The sequence below is a fragment of the Poromitra crassiceps genome (genome assembly GCF_964638095.1).
Source record: "Poromitra crassiceps genome assembly, chromosome: 2".
Lineage (NCBI taxonomy): Eukaryota > Metazoa > Chordata > Actinopteri > Beryciformes > Melamphaidae > Poromitra > Poromitra crassiceps.
This window is the reverse complement of record NC_139624.1, coordinates 85,338,785-85,358,283: the sequence shown is the minus strand read 5'-3', so window position 1 is coordinate 85,358,283 and position 19,499 is coordinate 85,338,785. Positions and strand designations below refer to the sequence as shown.

Below are 19,499 nucleotides of genomic sequence, written 5' to 3'. Positions count from 1 at the left end.
ATGCATGTTTGAATCAAAAAGTCCCCAGAAGACTTCTGACCCTTTTCATTTTTACCCACAAGGGTGGAACTCGTTTCCCCCTACAGCTATTGATGATGTCTGGCCAGGGAAACAAACCTTTTTGGATAATTCTGACATACTGACAGAAATGTTGATTGATTGGAAAACTGCAGCACCAGAAAGAAAGTGTTCTGGCGTCCGGGTAGTGTAGCAGTAGATTCCCTGCCTACCAACACAAGGGTTCGTATCGTTCGTATCGATGTGTTACCTCCGGCTTGGTCGGGCGTCCATACAGGCACAGGGTGGGAAACCAGATTGGGGGTATGTATCCTGGTCGCTGCACTAGCGCCTCCTCTGGTCGGTCGGGGCGCCTGGTTGTGGTGGAAGGGAACTGGTGGGAATAGCGTGATCCTCCCACGTGCTACGTCCTACCGGTGAAGCTCCCCCTGTCAGGTGAAAAGAAGCGGCTGGCTACTGCGCATGTGTTGGAAGAAGCATGGTGCTAGTCTCGGCTCTCCCCAGATCGGCAGAGGGTGGAGCAGCGACCGGGGCAGCCAATAGGGCAGCATGGGGATAAATTAGCCAAGTATAATTGGAGAGAAAATGGGGGGAAATCAGATTTTTTTAAATAAAAAATAAGAAGAAAGAAAGTGTTCTTTTGAGAGGTTAGGTTAGGTTAGGTTTCAGTGACCTTTTGGAACTGTCCCTGAGGCGTGAGGATGCTGCGCAGCACAAGCTCCTCTTTGTGACCTGAACTGTGTGTCTTGGTCTAAGCTTCTGTGAGAGGTTTTTCATCATGGCCAGGGGGCTATGGGGGCTTGTCTAAAACCAACAATTTAAAAATTAATGCATGTCTGCTGAGAGGCGGGACGAGGCAGCCAAACATGCGAGGGACACGCTTTGCTACTACTGTTTGCTCATTCTCATCCCAATCACATAAAACTGCAGTGAATCAAATGGAAACATCTCTCCTGCACACTTGCTTTTGTTTGGTTTTTATGGCTGTTATATTAGTCATGTCAACTTTTACTCATTTGTCTGTCAGCAGAAATGGTTACAGTAGCTTCATCAAACTCCCAAATGCCAACAAGCTGAAGAGAGACTGGCAGCATTGTTAGAGAGCCGTCCACAAGTACCCAGATGGCCTGTGACCATCTATCAGGAGAGTAATGCAAAGTAATACAAGAGGAATGCTGACATTGAGAAGCTGATACTGCTATGAGTCACTCATTCACCTCTCTACCTAATGAATCCTTTCCCATCGGCAGAAGACCGGGAAACATCACAGGGTGAACACAGAATGATTTAGACAACCTCGCATTAAACATCAATTAGAATCTCCAATCCACCTGACTTGAATTGGTTTGGAATGTGGGAGGAAAGCAGAGCACCACAGAGGAAACCAAAATGAACAGCATGCCAACTCCATGGGTGGTATCATTACAGCTGAAACGAGCCACCGGCTTAGCAGCGAGCATCTTCGTATATTCCACAGATCAGTGCAACCAAAACCAAAGTGGCAATAAAGTCTGCTAAACAAATTTGGCTTCAGTTTCACTCCCACTTGGCTGTCAGCCTGAGACGACTTTCCATCCAGTCTCAAAGACGCCATCATCCCAGTTAGTAAGTGACACGGCTGCACTCACACAACGTGTCAGCGGGGGAACCAGAGAGCTGTCGCACACGGGTTATGACATGCATAAAAAAAAAACCTTATTCCTCAGCACTAAATTATTCTTTCTGAGACTCTCTGTGCCCGTGTGTGCATGTGTGTGTGTGTGTGTGTGTGTGTGTGTGTGTGCGTGTGCGTGCGTGCGTGCGTGTGTGTGCGTGCGTCCGTGCGTGCCTGTGTGCCTGTGTGCGGGGTGTTTTGCTTTGCTGCTTTGGTCTCATGAATGCAAATGTACAGGGGAGAGTAACGGATAGGGAAATTTTAATGGCCCCCTTACAGAAAATCAGAGAGCAGGCACTCTGTGTTGGGAGCGGCGAGGCGAGATGGAGGCAGCCTCGGGGTCTTGGTGTTTGGAGGCAGCCTCGGGGTCTTGGTGTTTGGGCCTTCGACTGCATTGTTCTGTTATTCTAATCAAAGTGTGAGGGCACCGGGGTGGGCAGGGTTTGAGCACAGCGTGGTGCGGGACAATAACAGTGAGGCCGAGTGACAGTCGCACCATAATCTACAGCTCCTCTCTGACACGCACCAAGTTCAACCACTTATTGGTATAAATAATTCATTACCAGACGAGGACATTAACATTGCCAGTGTCGCAGCATTGCAGGAGGCCTCATGACATCGTTCTTGACTGCTCTTGAATCACAGAGATTATACAGTGGTTCCACTTAGCCAAAAGCTGCAGTGAATTCAAAACAGTTACATCCACTGAGATGGTATTATGACTTTGTTCTTCCTGCACATCGCCCGGGCTATTAATGCCAGTTATCTATCATTGCGCAAAGGTAGCTAAACAGTGAAAAGGATGACCATAGCCTACTTTGTCAAACAAGAACAACATTACCAGTGAGGGCAAGATAAGTGCGTATTATTGAATGGAGGGATGTGTCCTATGCCAGTGGTTCCCAAAGCAGGGTGGGTCCGTGAGCCATGCCCAGTGGGTCCGCGAAATTATTTGGGGATTTATTTTATTTTTATTTTTAAGTGCTCAGAATCAGAATCAGAATCAGAATTCTTTTATTTGCCAAGTTATGTTTTCACATACTAGGAATTTGTCTTGGTGTGGTTGGTGCTCATGTAACATTGATAAGAACAAAATACAAGACATAAACAAAAATAAAGGATCTAAAGAGATTATGAAATAATATAAACTAGGCATCTCGCGCACTCGATTCCTACGCTCGCCCGCTGCGCGGCTTCACCTGTCCTGCAGCTCGCTCAGCTGGCCTTGCAGCTCGCATACACAGCTCAGCTGCTGTGCGGCCTCGCCTGCAGCTCAGCTGCTGTGCGGCCTCGCCTGCAGCTCAGCTGCTGTGCGGCCTCGCCTGCAGCTCAGCTGCTGCATGGCCTTGCCTGCCCTATTGGTGCGCGCGCAATGTCTCCCTCTCTCTCTCCCTTAGTCTCCCCCCCCCCCTCTCTCTCTCCCTCAGTGTCTCCCCCCTCTCTCTCCCTCTCCTCTCTCACGCTCTCCCTCAGTCTCTCTCCCTCTCCTCCTCTCCCTCAGTCTCTCTCCCTCTCTCTCTCCCTCTCCCTCAGTCTCTCTCGTGAGTCATGAGCCTCAGACTGATGACATCACTGATGATATCATCACTGATGACATCATCACTAATGACGACATCAATGATGACATCATCAGTGACATCATGACTGAACTATAGCCTCAGCCACACATCGGGGAGCGTTTTTTTTGTGCGATTATTTGCACAACCTTTTTTTTCGAAACCTATATCAGTCAATGCAATCATGCATACCAACGACGAAGTTTCGCTGAGCGTTTATTTTTTCAAACCACGGTCGATTTGTCCGAAATTCGCTTCCGACGTGTACACATCTGTGGCTATGATTGACAGATGGGTCAAAACTCGCATCGCGATTTCGTGCCGTATATTCGCATCGCTCTTGATGTGTAAGGACCTTCAGGGTTAGGGTTAGGGTTAGAGAGGCTGTATGTACTGGGCTCATTTTTAAAGTTAAGAGTAAAGATTTGTGTATCATGAAACTAGAAGCCCTAATGCATCCATTGGTACCAACTAGGGATGTTCATCAATTATCGATAATCGATAATTGATCGTTGAATGAATTCGATCATGTGGATTTTTTCCCGATTATTATTATTTTTTCGATTATTATTATTATTATTTTTTGCGGACTAGGTTTGGGTGGAATTCGTTCCTCCTCGCCCCACTCCATTGCACAGCCGACTAACGTGAGGTGGAGCTTCATATAGTCTATAGTTTTCTGGCTGGGCGGGGGCCTTTGTGCCAACAAAACTGACTGTGGTTGTCAACGTTACCGCGGGTTTGACTCTGCTGTCAGCTAAGCTGGAAGACGCCGATTGCATTACATTATGTAACCTGACAAGTTTGTTTACCTGGCTACAGCGCTAGTGTCTGATATTCTTACTACACAGCGGCATCTTCATTATAGCTGGCCAACAACGCGCAACGTTATTACCAGACCAGAGTTAAAAAATAATAATAATAATATATATATATCGCAAAAAAAAAAAAACATGTCACACTTTCTTCTAAATTCCAAAGGTCACATATTTTGAATAGTTATGATCAATACTTATGATTGAGCAGAAAAAAGAAAAAAGGATTGAACATAGTTAATGAAAGTGTTGAAAATGGGCGGAATAAGAAAAAGGACAAAATAAATAAATGACTTATAGAAGTGGATAGGGCTGTCCCGATTGGTTGATATTCCCACTTTATGCTAATCCCATGCAGTCATTTTAAATGTCAGGCGTAATTACTATAAGACTGTTATGATAACTTGTTGTGATTTGTTCAGAGCTTTCTCACAATTATTTGAATAAGAAGCAATAAGTTCGTTATTTTAAAGTTGAAGCACTTACTGAAAGTTAGTTTTAGACTGGTAATTTTAAAAGTTTATTAGGGCTAACATTATGCCACTCTTGCTACTGTTGATTTTCTGAAAGCTTTTGAGATATATTACCTGAAGAGTAGGCTATAAAGTTCAGGCCAAATGCAATTTGGACTCATCAGTGACATCATCGGTGACTTCATCAGTGGCATCATCAGTGATGTCACATGTAACAAAGATGACCCTCTTTTTGTGTGGTGTTAACATGATTCATATTGAAATGTGTTTCTGTTTATCATTATGAAACAGGGGTGAAGTTTAGGTTGATGTTTTAGAATACAATGGTTCCAATGGGAGTAGCCTACAATTGTGGTAGTACGCATGCTTAATCAGCGTTACGATTATGAGGGGGGTCCTTGGAAGATTTTCTCCCCTGTAAGGGGTCCTTGGCCCCAAAAAGTTTGTCCTAGGCTCAGTGCAGCACCTACAGTTGGTGTCCAAAACTAACCATCCATGATGTTATACGTTTTACTCTTTAGGAAAATTCATTGCCACCCACTCCTGCTTATTATATATTTGATTAATTTCTTCCGACTGCACAGTGAAAAGAGGTAGACAGAGGTGTGACAGAACACCATGAGCCAAGGTTAATCCATTCAAGTGTGTTATCCCATATGTTATCCGAACAGGTCATCTGATACCGCAGAGCACTGCAATGGGCTGCAGCATTGGATCAAAAGGGGCTGTTCGACAGATATTGCAGAAATTTGGTTGCAAAAAGATATATATATATACAGTATATATATATATATGAGAAATGACACAGTAAGTGGTTGTATGAACAGTTTTTTTGTTTTTTACATGTAGCCTACTGTTGACTAAAGGCAAATCCCTCTTTAATGCTTGTTACATATTCACTTGCAAAACATTCCTAACAACCTGTGTTTTGTAGAGTGATAAAGTGTGAGTCTTGTAAAGGAGAGCAGAATTCTGCCACGGGAATCAAGAGTTTATATCTGTATAAAACGGAGTGTGTCAAAAGTAAAAATCAATCCAGCCAGTGGGGAAGGGATGAGTGTTACTGTGGGACTTCCTTTATAAGGCCAACTACCTGGGTCAGTGGCTGATATGATGGCACCAAACAACAGGCAATCAGTGAGAGGGAAGTCTCCATCTGCAGCTTGGCCCAGCAGCACCATCAGTCTGCTGAAGCCGTACACACAGGCCCTAGGAGTGAAGAGAGAAGGACAGAAGGACACACTGTGAGGACACAGGCCCTAGGAGTGAAGAGAGAAGGACAGAAGGACACACTGTGAGGACACAGGCCCTAGGAGTGAAGAGAGAAGGACAGAAGGACACACTGTGAGGACACAGGCTCTAGGAGTGAAGAGAGAAGGACAGAAGGACACACTGTGAGGACACAGGCTCTAGGAGTGAAGAGAGAAGGACAGAAGGACACACTGTGAGGACACAGGCTCTAGGAGTGAAGAGAGAAGGACAGAAGGACACACTGTGAGGACACAGGCCCTAGGAGTGAAGAGAGAAGGACAGAAGGACACACTGTGAGGACACAGGCTCTAGGAGTGAAGAGAGAAGGACAGAAGGACACACTGTGAGGACACATGCTCTAGGAGTGAGGAGAGAAGGACAGAAGGACACACTGTGAGGACACAGGCCCTAGGAGTGAAGAGAGAAGGACACACTGTGAGGACACAGGCTCTAGGAGTGAAGAGAGAAGGACAGAAGGACACACTGTGAGGACACAGGCTCTAGGAGTGAGGAGAGAAGGACAGAAGGACACACTGTGAGGACACAGGCCCTAGGAGTGAAGAGAGAAGGACAGAAGGACACACTGTGAGGACACAGGCTCTAGGAGTGAGGAGAGAAGGACAGAAGGACACACTGTGAGGACACAGGCTCTAGGAGTGAGGAGAGAAGGACAGAAGGACACACTGTGAGGACACAGGCCCGAGGAGTGAAGAGAGAAGTACAGAAGGACACACTGTGAGGACACAGGCTCTAGGAGTGAAGAGAGAAGGACAGAAGGACACACTGTGAGGACACAGGCTCTAGGAGTGAGGAGAGAAGGACAGAAGGACACACTGTGAGGACACAGGCCCTAGGAGTGAAGAGAGAAGTACAGAAGGACACACTGTGAGGACACAGGCTCTAGGAGTGAAGAGAGAAGGACAGAAGGACACACTGTGAGGACACAGGCTCTAGGAGTGAGGAGAGAAGGACAGAAGGACACACTGTAAGGACACAGGTCCTAGGAGTGAGGAGAGAAGGACAGAAGGACACACTGTGAGGACACAGGCTCTAGGAGTGAAGAGAGAAGGACAGAAGGACACACTGTAAGGACACAGGCCCTAGGAGTGAGGAGAGAAGGACAGAAGGACACACCATGAGGTAACCTGGAATTTGGTAAGAAAAATTGAATCAACTTTAAAACATTGAACATTGTAGAACTTTCCTTAATTTGGCTGAAATTGATCAAAGTAGGCCTAATTATCAAAATCAAAAGTAGGCCTAGAGAAATGATTCACTTTTCAGGGTGTTTCTGAGAGGGGGGGGTCGGTCTGAGGACCTTGCCTTATGTCACCTCACAATTTGGTTTTCACTTTGAGAAACATGTCAAAGATGCAGTCTGAGAGCCAAGTCGTTAAAAAGAAGAAGAAGAAGAAAAAAGAATTTGGAAAAATATAAATTAACATATGGCCCTAAGGTCATCAGGGAGCGCCCAGGCAGAGTGTGGTTATGGGTCATCTCTGTCACCACAGCAGGGCCTCCCTGGGTGTAGTGTGGGTAATGGGGCCAGACGCTGCCAGCAGGTGAGTTGACCTGCTTTCAGGCAAAGGCTGCTTAGCACAGGTGGACACTCAAAGCTCTGACTGGGCTGAACTAAGCCACTTAACCACATGAATGGACATTACCAGTCAAAAGTTTGCACAGTGGACACACCACACGTTTGTCTTTATTTCTACTATTTTGCACACTTTCGAATAAGAGTAAACACATCAAAACTATGAAATAACACAAATAGAGATATGCACTGACCAAAAAAGGGTTGAACAAATCAAAACGATCTCATATTTTGGATTCTTTAAAGTAGCCGTCCTTTGCCTTGATGGAAAGGCAAAGGCTTTGGAAGGAAATTCATACATAGGATCAACTTCACGATTTAGATTTGTCACAGAAACACATTGCAATCATTTAAGCAGAAGCCTTTAGAACAAAATGGCTTTAAAGCAGCTATGAGCAAGATTTTGATTGTTATTAAACAGTCTAAATTTAATATCGATGCCTCACATCTTACCTCTAATATTAGACGTCTCGCAACCTGCTCGCAACTCATCATCAAGCCCTTTGATGTAGCGGGGAAAGCCGTTCATCTTGTTTTGGGTCTGTTGCTAGGCAGAGCGAAATGGTTTACGGCAGCTGTAAACAGTTGCTAGACAGAGCGAAGCGGTTTACGGCCGTAGCAACAGACCCAAAACAGCTGTCCTCGCTACTTTCTGCTCTCGCGAACATCCCTCATTATATTCTAACAGTTTGTTTGAAAGTAATTTTGTAATTTTGTGGTTATGGCCGAAGTGGCTGCTGCACACACACACACACACACACACACACACACACACACACACACACACACACACACACACACACACACACACACACACACACACACACACACACACACACACACAGTATTGTGACAGTATTATTAGAGCTCAGACATATTAAGCCTAATAAAAGAGCACTAATGAGTGGTGGATAAGATCAGCAGACAGATTGAAAAGCATGAGAAGCCTTTATGAAAGACATACCGACTGTAAATCTCTACCAGAAATAATCAAAGCATCAGTCTGACCACAACACTGAGGCCTCACAGAGAAACAAAACCTAAAACACAACTCTTCTCGTGTCTCGGCTCTCGGGAGCTCAAATCCAGCCTTTCAGTTGATGTCAGACTGTGCTGCCTGTGACTGATAGCAGACAATAATAAAATATGACAGGTTGGCACGTGCCATGGTCTGGATGGCGCATGAGACATAACTGAAGAGTTGGAGTTGGAATCGGACTCCTGACCTCTCTACACTGACCTCTCTACACTTTCAAATGTGTCCACAGGGCAGTACCATGTAATATCTGTAACGCTCTCTGTCAGGCAGCATGGTGTCTGCCAGCTCCAGGGCACTCCTCTGGTTCACCCAACACCCTCACCTTTAACTCGCTCTGAAACATGCTTCCACTTTATTCCAAACAGTCCACTAAGCAGCGAACCTGGCTCAAATGTCAAATCAGCATTCAAGGCTGCAGTTCTGACTGGTAGCTGTGGTGTGATAAGCACTAATCCTGTTACCGTGAAGCATCCCATAATAATCACCATGCCAGCGGTGTCCTCTGGGGAACCTTTCTGCCCATTGGCATAACTCCGTTACCACGGTGACAGGACAGGCCATAGATTTAAAGTAATGCCCTCAGGCCGAACCCCTAAGCTGTCCTCTTCATATGCATCTAAAAGGAGATTTGAACTTATGGTAATGGCATTGGTGGTGTGTGTGTCAGCGAGATAGAGAGACAGAGATATAGATAGAGAGAGCGAGGGAGGGAGGGAGAGAGAGAGAGACGATGTGCTTTTTCATCTGAGTCCATAAGAGGTTCCCCTCTTGACACTCTTTTCCCCGGAGAATGTGACCGACTGACTAACAAGCAGTGTGATTGGTCAAGTCTGGTGTCTCAGCATCAAAGAATGCACACGTGACACAACATGTCAAACCCTGCCCTTTTTCCCAGGGGGACGTTCCCGGGGAAGTAGTTACGGGAAGGGGGAGAAAGAGGGAACGGAGGCAAGGAAAGATAACATCAATAACCTTTACTTCCATGACTGGGCTGTAGTGTGCCAGTGAAGCTGTCTGCTTCCAGCCTTGAAATCTAGAAGGTATGAACTTTTAGCATGAACAAAAGCCACTATGTGCCAGATGACAGTATGGAATTATGCGCAACTCAAGATGATTCGTCATGATTCAACGGCAAGCACAGGAAGTATCATTTTAAGCCTGACCACAGCTTTTAGAGATTCAAAATGTCCAAGGAAAATCATTACATTTCAAATAAACAAGCAAGCAATAATACACTCAATTGCAGGATTCATGCAGTGTCATTATTTAAGCCAATTTTCAAGCCAATTGGTTATGCATGTTTATTTCTAGAATTTTTAGTTTCTCTAGTTACAGTGAATACCATGATGCAACTGGTCTGCCAAGATCTCAATTTCCTCCAAAGCACAAGAGTGCCATCTAGTGTTCTGAGGCCAGAGCAGCAACGCCAGTAGCAATGATTTGGATCCTACGAATGGCACAATACATATGGGCAATGTTTTGTAAAGTGCTATTTCATTGGAATTAAAATGACCAACATAAATTACGTACATTACATGCCCCTATGTCAACAACATTCTTACATTTGTATGCCTTGTTTATATGTGTATTATTGTATTGTTTTAATTTCTATCAACAAACAAACGAGCAATACTTACCCTACGATCACACAGGTGATAACTGTACCCATAAATGCAAAGGTCACAACAGATCCCAGATTTCCAATGAATCGTTTCTGGAAAAGCAATTAGAATAAACCAATGATTACTGAGCAGGGCACAAACAAGTGAACAATGTACGAGCCATTCATTTGAAATGGACATCACAAACAGCAGCTTCTACTTGAGGCAGTACTTCTTCAAACTTCAAGTATCCATCAAAAAGGAGCAGCTGTTTGAAGTCTTCTCGGCCATACCTGGAGGCGTGTGGGGACAGCGGTCTCACCTGGTTAAGGGTGTAAGCTCCGCCTGTACCTGGAGGTGTTTGGGGACAGCGGTCTCACCTGGTTAAGGGTGTAAGCTCCGTGGAAGATGATGGCTGGCAGGAACAGATTGAAAAGGACTTGAGGATCAAAGCTCTCCTGTAAGACAGAGTGGTTGTGTGGGAGGCTGACAGGACACCATTTACTGAATGTGACTGACAGACAGCCATGACACATACATCTCTCAGGTCAGCGGCTCAGTTTGGGGCAGATAGACACCTATTTTTTCTGTCGTTCAATTCCAGTGTCACAATAATCTTTAGGTAACATGATTGACAATCATATCTGTCTGTCCTGCCTTTCTAAAAAAAACTGATCACATAATATGCTACATAGGTTAGAACAGTGGTCCCCAATCCCCGGGCCGCGGACCGGTACCGGGCCGCAACGCATTTGGTACCGGAACGCGAGCCGGTCAAAAAAATAAAATAAAAAAATAAAATAAACATAGGCTATAATATTATAGGCTGTGTGTGGTAGTTGAAACATAGTTTCAAGTTGACGTTTATTTATGTTTGTAGTTAAAACAAAAACATAAATACTGTATAAGCTACATACAGTACAACACAAAAGGCTGTTATTTACCCTTTGTCGCCACCTGGTGAGTAAATATATATGTAACTAAAACCATTCAAATTGACAACCGGTCCGCAACTTTTTTTTCCATGTATCTACCGGTCCTTGGCGCAAAAAAGGTTGGGAACCCCTGGGATAGAACATCCAGGCTTCTGTCGCAGGGTTCATTGTTTGCCTGCTTGTCCCCACCTCCAGAACTGCATACATAGAGCAGCGGTGCCAATCCTTTTCGGACTCATGGCCCACTTGAAAATCTCAAAAATGCCCGCGGCCCACATCCGACCGTAAACAGTATTGGAGGCCAAATAATGTGTTCTCAAAGTACTTTTTAATTTATGGACAAAAGGAGCTGTCAGAACAGAAATCAGAAACTAAAAGTGAGGGGCTGTCTGCAATAGGTTAATTAACAAATAATTGATTACAAATGAAATATAATGGTATCATTCAACGATGCAGAAATGTATTCTCATACATAATAATTAAATAATAACAATAATGTAAAAATCACAAAGATCACATATGTTTTGCAAATGATGTGGAGGCCCACTTGCTTTGTGGCCCACAGGTTGGGGATGGCTGACAGAGGCTTTGCCATAGAGGCTACTTAACAATCAAACAGTCACCATGTGCAATAGAGCTGCAATAGAACCATTTGTTGATTAATAGGGGTGGGGGAAAAAATCGATACACCATAGTATCGCGATATTTTGCCTGACGATATTGTATCGATATTTGGACGCCAAGTATCGATATTGCAAAAAAAAAAAAAATTGCAGGCCATGCCATGCCACCGGGCTGCTATAAACGTTCATTCCAAGGCCAGCAGTAAACAAACGGTAGCATATTTTCATTTTGTTTTAACAGTAACAGTTTTGTCATAACAGTAATTTACAAATTCCCCAGTTACTGAATGGGCTGCACAAGATGTTTTGTGCAAGTGAAGTGAAGTTGCATTGTTCAAAAACTACCTAAGTACAGTAGTCCACACACACATCCAGTTAAGGTGGACTGTAAGTAGACTGTAACAAACAGTTCAGTTTGTCAGGTGCATGCAACTATGACATGACTTTATGAAAGTTGTTGGTCTGTCTACTTGACAATGTTGCTGCAATAAAATGGTTGAAGTCAGATGTACAGACTGAAGCATTGTTCTTATATAAACCAGATGTTGACAAAGTTTTCCTTTGGGGACATCATTTGCAGTTAAAAAAGTAAGAAATCGCAATATATCGAAATATCGCAATATTCAATATATCGCAATATTCAATATATCGCAATATCGCAATATCGCAATACTATCGTATCGATTTTAAAAAAACGATTAAAAACCCCCCCCAAAAAAACGATTAAAACGATTAAAAACGATTAAAACGATAAAAAAAAAAAAAAAACGATAAAAAAAAAACGATTTTCAGACGGCAGCCCGTCTTTATTGTCACACAACACACTACAACACATGCACGGAGGCCGGGCCACAACACACACATGCTGACGGTGGCCGGTGAAATTTGTCCTCTGCATTTAACCCATCCTGGCTTTGTCCTTTCCTCCTGGGGCAGGCCAGGAGCAGTGGTCACTTTCTCGTACAGCGCCCGGGGACCGACTTCGGATGTTGTCGTCACTGGTCGGATGACGATGACGATCTGATCTTCTGCATGTTTTTAGTGGGGGGGGGGGTTATATACGGAGGAACCCCCCTGGGGGAGCACGGGGAGAACATGCAAACTCCACACAGACAGAAAGGCCCTTACGACGAGATACCCCACCTGGGCAGTAGGCACTGAAGATATGGGGGGGAACACAACCACAGCGCCCACAGTGTCCCAGGCGAGAATCGAACTCAGGACCTTCTGACTGCGAGGCGACAGCTCTACCACTGAGCCACCGTGCACCGTATCGTGACTCAAGTATCGTTTTAGTATCGTATCGTGGGCATCTGGTGATTCCCACCCCTATTGATTAATGGATTAGATTAGTCGATCGATGGAAAATTAATTGCCAACTATTTTGGACAATCCGTTTTCTCTGTTAAAGGAGCAAAACTATGGAACTGTGTCCCTACTGAGCTGAAATTTTTATTATATCTATTTTAATGTTTTTAATAGAGGTATTAAGTCATGGTTAAAAGAGAAACAGCATTGTTCTCACACCTATTACACCTGTAGACCTATACTACTACTACTACTATATATTTTTATGTATATATTTGTCTATGTACTTTTGTGTTTTGTATTTGTGGATGTATTTTGGGTATACTATGTATTTGTGGGTGTATTTTTGGTATGAATTTGTGGGTGTATTTTAATGTAAGCCTCCTGTGGACAGGTGTTGTAAATTAGCATTCTGCTACAAACACAGTGTATCTGGTCCTTGTGCATAGTGCATACATGTATTTCACAATTCTAATGCTTCTGTGATGTCATATCAAATCAAATAAACGTAACTTTTATAAACGATTAATCGTTGAGACACATTTTTAAGAAACAGATAATTTTTTTTAATCTCTTGTTCCAGCTTCTTAATGTGAATATTTTCTGGTTTCTTTAACCTGTTAATCCCTAAGCCTATTTTTCAGCTCACCTGCCGAAAATGACATGCCCGAACTGAATTGACTTCAACTACACAACTACAGGGTATTTTCTCAAAATTATTTTTTTCAAAAGCTAGCCAACACCTGTGAGATTGCTGTAGAAGTGTCAGAATCAATTACAAATGTACTGTATCAGAGTAAAATCAGTTAGAACATGGCAAAAAATTAAAAATTCAAGCTCCGCCCAAAAACAACAACACTATTTTGGATGAAAAGCACCTGAAAATCATGGGTTGGTAGCCAAATTATTCTATGGAGCAGTAGACTATTATCTTATGAGTGCTTGTATCAAAGCAAATCCTTAGAAAGTGAACCAGAGCAATTTTACAGATGATTTACTACATGTAGGCCCAGGCGGACCTGATCTGGGCACATTTTGGGCATCATGGGTGCCATTTGACTTTTCTATGGTAGAACACTGAAATACCTTTTTTTCTCCTACTTACATATCACTATAGATACTCAGTTAATATGCATTATGGTTTGGATAACCCTCAAGCGTTATATCTGTATTTTTACTCTGTGAAATGCATCAAAAGAGCCTCTTCAAATTGCAGACAAAGCCTGGGACGTTACGCTAACCTCGCGTCACCAGGCTCTTCTCGGCGACGTTACGCAGAGGGATATCTCGGGACCCCATTGGCCGATTTCGATGATTGACACCTCTATGGAAGCGTCAGAGCCAATAGAATCGACGTGAACTGAAAGAATTTACGTCAGACAGTTTTCCAGGAAATGCTGTCGACTGAACCCAAAGCTCGTCTATTCTGTGAAGATGACCACTCCATGTAAAATCCTCCATATGGCTTTATAAACACGATGACTGTAAAAAAAACAACGCTTTAAGATGATGAAGAGGCATTAGGAGTAGCAATTAGTAGCGTTTTTATGAAGTCAAACACAACTTTTGATTTGAAAACAGCAAAGGTAAGACATAACTTGTAGTTTTATCTGTAAAACGTTAAACACTTTTTTGCTGTTCTTTGACAGCCTACTGAGGGAGTTTTCATCTCTCAGAGACGAGCTATACCTCTTTGGAAAGAGCAGAGCCTATCCACCTTATTTTTGAATGCCCCACTGTAAAAAAAGAATCGTGGGTACAAGGTCCGGTTTAACGTGACTCATTGTTGCCGCTTGCCATTTCCTTTGTTATACTCTGGCTGCAGACCCGAATTATAAACCGGAAGCTGGAGTCCGTTATAAAAGTTATAAATATAGTCACGTTATAAACAACTAACCAACGCTGGAGGTCCGTATGGAAACTCGAAATGTGTGTTACTCGAAATGGTTAAAAGTTAAATCAATTTGGTGGCGTTTTACTGCCATGTAACATAGCTAGCTAGCCGCTAACATTAGCCACCACAGTTAGTAGCCGACTACCCACATGCATTACGTTATCCCAGCACCCGAACGACACGGCTGTAGAGCAGAATGGCTCTGCTGTAAAAGGGTAAAATCCTCAGACGTTTTTTTTGTCGGGGGCTGGGGGGTTATCTAAATTGGTTACACCGGAAATAGAACCCATCGTTAACGTAAGGCAAAATGGCCGCCAAAAGTAAGGTGGATACCGCATTCAAGACAACTCGGACCGCCGTAAGTTTCAACACGGAACCTCCGGCCAGGACAGATTTGCATTCACGCTGCACCTCCCGCTCGGGGGGGAAACCCAAACTGTTGGGGATGTTGCTATAGCAACCCATGTTAGCATGGTAGCTACCTACTAGTGAACAATGCTAACCGAACATGCTGAATGTTGAATTTCATACAGAGCGAAACACAGATGACACAAACACATTAACATTACATCATTAAGACCTCAAATTGTGTGTTAAAACGTCAACAAACGTCTTTATAATCATTTTGTGATTATGATTAACGATGCAAGTTGCCATTTTGATGTGGCTGTGACGTCAACTCGGAGAAACCGGAGCTCTGAATGATACCCGAATTTCCGAGCTGTAATTCCGGCCTGAACGACCGTTCAATTCACTTTTTACAGGTCGGAACCCATTTTTTCCGGCGGTCCGAGTTGTCTTAGCTTTCGAAAGCCGTCTCGTTTGGAGAGAACAGATTCACTCGCAAAAACAAAACACCATATAAACGCAGGCATGCACGGTTTTCTTGTTTTTGCTACATGGTGATATTGTTGCTTGGGGTTGGAATTATTTTTCGTTTGAATACAAATGCTTGTCAGAGTCTTGTAGCCACGTTTCTTCCCGACATTTTGGTGTGCTGTATGTCTCCCTGCCTGCTTCCTAAGCTGCTGTAAAGAGTCATTTGTGAGAGATGACAAGGGCTCAGCCCGCCGGCGGCCCGCTAGGGGGGAAGAGGTTTTAATCTGATATGACAGGAAACCGATTATCTTTGGGTTGTGGACTGTTGGTCAGGACACAAGAAGACATATGTTATCTTGGACTTTGCGGAAAAAGTGACTGACATTTTCATCATTTTGTGACATTTTATAGACCAAACGACAAATCAATTAGTCGAGAAAATGATAAGACAGATCAATCGATAATGAAAACAATCGTTAGTGGCAGCCCTATACTGTGCAAAAGAGAGGTGTGAACAGTGATAGGAAGCTGCAAACAATGCTAGGAGTATCTACCAAAGTAACAAGCTTCCATTTAGCTAAACACAAAAATGATCAGTTCCCAGCAAAAAAACAACAACAAAAACACACGACACGGGCATTCCAGGGGTGTAGTGGTAAATACAGAGGTGGGTCAACTATCCAGGGTGAGTAGTTTACCCACCTTCTTTCCCCTCATTGATTGATACAGGTGATCTGAAAAGAGGTGAGTAAACTCTCTGCCCCATTTCAAAGAGGTGGGTTTACTTGCGTTTACCCTCCCCTACTGTGCGCCCGTGGCATTAACCATGTCTACTGTTGAGACAGACAAGCTGTATGTTTAGAAACATAAGGCGCTTCTCAACCACATTGGCAAGAGCTTTAGACGTGCAGCATGGCTGCTAGACGATGCGTCACCTCACCTCACAGCCCTCTAGTCTGCAGCCTGTTTTATAATGACTGTGCATTACATTAGCATGCTGTGCAGGTGCCGTGCCTCACACTTCCACGGCTGATTGAAGCAAAGCAGAATGCAGAGTGACAGGTGGAAGTGTGTGGGTCAGTCTGCCTCCAAACAGGCTCCCTGCCTTCATTAACATGGGAATGGCGAGCCCCCTTAAGTGTAGCCATACATTTTCAAGCAACATATGAAAAAAACAACAACAGAGCTGCCAATCTCAATAACCACAGCATCTTCTACATGTAACAGTAACCGGACAGCATCGTCTACACATGAAACAGTAACCGGACAGCATCGTCTACACATGAAACAGTAACCAGACAGCATCGTCTACACATGAAACAGTAACCGGACAGCATCGTCTACACATGAAACAGTAACCAGACAGCATCGTCTACACATGAAACAGTAACCAGACAGCATCGTCTACACATGAAACAGTAACCGGACAGCATCGTCTACACATGAAACAGTAACCAGACAGCATCTTCTACACATGAAACAGTAACCAGACAGCATCTTCTACACATGAAACAGTAACCAGACAGCATCTTCTACACATGAAACAGTAACCAGACAGCATCTTCTACACATGAAACAGTAACCGGACAGCATCTTCTACACATGAAACAGTAACCAGACAGCATCGTCTACACATGAAACAGTAACCAGACAGCATCGTCTACACTTGAAACAGTAACCGGACAGCATCGTCTACACATGAAACAGTAACCAGACAGCATCTTCTACACATGAAACAGTAACCAGACAGCATCGTCTACACATGAAACAGTAACCGGACAGCATCGTCTACACATGAAACAGTAACCGGACAGCATCTTCTACACATGAAACAGTAACCGGACAGCATCGTCTACACATGAAACAGTAACCAGACAGCATCGTCTACACATGAAACAGTAACCGGACAGCATCTTCTACACATGAAACAGTAACCAGACAGCATCTTCTACACATGAAACAGTAACCAGACAGCATCTTCTACACATGAAACAGTAACCAGACAGCATCGTCTACACATGAAACAGTAACCGGACAGCATCGTCTACACATGAAACAGTAACCGGACAGCATCGTCTACACATGAAACAGTAACCAGACAGCATCGTCTACACATGAAACAGTAACCAGACAGCATCGTCTACACATGAAACAGTAACCGGACAGCATCGTCTACACATGAAACAGTAACCAGACAGCATCTTCTACACATGAAACAGTAACCAGACAGCATCTTCTACACATGAAACAGTAACCAGACAGCATCGTCTACACATGAAACAGTAACCAGACAGCATCGTCTACACTTGAAAGAGTAACCGGACAGCATCGTCTACACATGAAACAGTAACCAGACAGCATCTTCTACACATGAAACAGTAACCAGACAGCATCGTCTACACATGAAACAGTAACCGGACAGCATCTTCTACACATGAAACAGTAACCAGACAGCATCTTCTACACATGAAACAGTAACCAGACAGCATCTTCTACACATGAAACAGTAACCAGACAGCATCTTCTACACATGAAACAGTAACCAGACAGCATCTTCTACACATGAAACAGTAACCGGACAGCATCTTCTACACATGAAACAGTAACCAGACAGCATCTTCTACACATGAAACAGTAACCAGACAGCATCGTCTACACATGAAACAGTAACCGGACAGCATCGTCTACACATGAAACAGTAACCAGACAGCATCTTCTACACATGAAACAGTAACCAGACAGCATCTTCTACACATGAAACAGTAACCAGACAGCATCTTCTACACATGAAACAGTAACCAGACAGCATCTTCTACACATGAAACAGTAACCGGACAGCATCTTCTACACATGAAACAGTAACCAGACAGCATCGTCTACACATGAAACAGTAACCAGACAGCATCGTCTACACTTGAAACAGTAACCGGACAGCATCGTCTACACATGAAACAGTAACCAGACAGCATCTTCTACACATGAAACAGTAACCAGACAGCATCGTCTACACATGAAACAGTAACCGGACAGCATCGTCTACACATGAAACAGTAACCGGACAGCATCTTCTACACATGAAACAGTAACCAGACAGCATCGTCTACACATGAAACAGTAACCAGACAGCATCGTCTACACATGAAACAGTAACCGGACAGCATCTTCTACACATGAAACAGTAACCAGACAGCATCTTCTACACATGAAACAGTAACCAGACAGCATCTTCTACACATGAAACAGTAACCAGACAGCATCGTCTACACATGAAACAGTAACCGGACAGCATCGTCTACACATGAAACAGTAACCGGACAGCATCGTCTACACATGAAACAGTAACCAGACAGCATCGTCTACACATGAAACAGTAACCAGACAGCATCGTCTACACATGAAACAGTAACCGGACAGCATCGTCTACACATGAAACAGTAACCAGACAGCATCTTCTACACATGAAACAGTAACCAGACAGCATCTTCTACACATGAAACAGTAACCAGACAGCATCGTCTACACATGAAACAGTAACCGGACAGCATTGTCTACACATGAAACAGTAACCGGACAGCATCTTCTACACATGAAACAGTAACCAGACAGCATCGTCTACACATGAAACAGTAACCAGACAGCATCGTCTACACATGAAACAGTAACCGGACAGCATCGTCTACACATGAAACTGTAACCGGACAGCATCGTCTACACATGAAACAGTAACCGGACAGCATCTTCTACACATGAAACAGTAACCAGACAGCATCTTCTACACATGAAACAGTAACCAGACAGCATCGTCTACACATGAAACAGTAACCAGACAGCGTCGTCTACACATGAAACAGTAACCAGACAGCGTCGTCTACACATGAAACAGTAACCAGACAGCATCTTCTACACATGAAACAGTAAC

The 19,499-nt window shown here is 43.8% G+C and overlaps 1 protein-coding gene across 1 annotated transcript in view; it reads right to left on the bottom strand.

The window, feature by feature from the left end:
* The window catches only part of LOC310800786 (sodium/hydrogen exchanger 9-like), a gene marked incomplete at both ends in the record, with an annotated part of 134,028 nt that overhangs the window by 107,963 nt on the left and 6,566 nt on the right, over positions 1–19,499 (bottom strand). Inside the window, 3 exons of the mRNA XM_083663346.1 lie at positions 5,610–5,725; positions 10,038–10,114; positions 10,382–10,459. Of these exons, the coding sequence (XP_083519472.1) occupies positions 5,610–5,725; positions 10,038–10,114; positions 10,382–10,459 (271 nt within the window). The remainder of the gene's footprint in view (positions 1–5,609; positions 5,726–10,037; positions 10,115–10,381; positions 10,460–19,499) is intronic.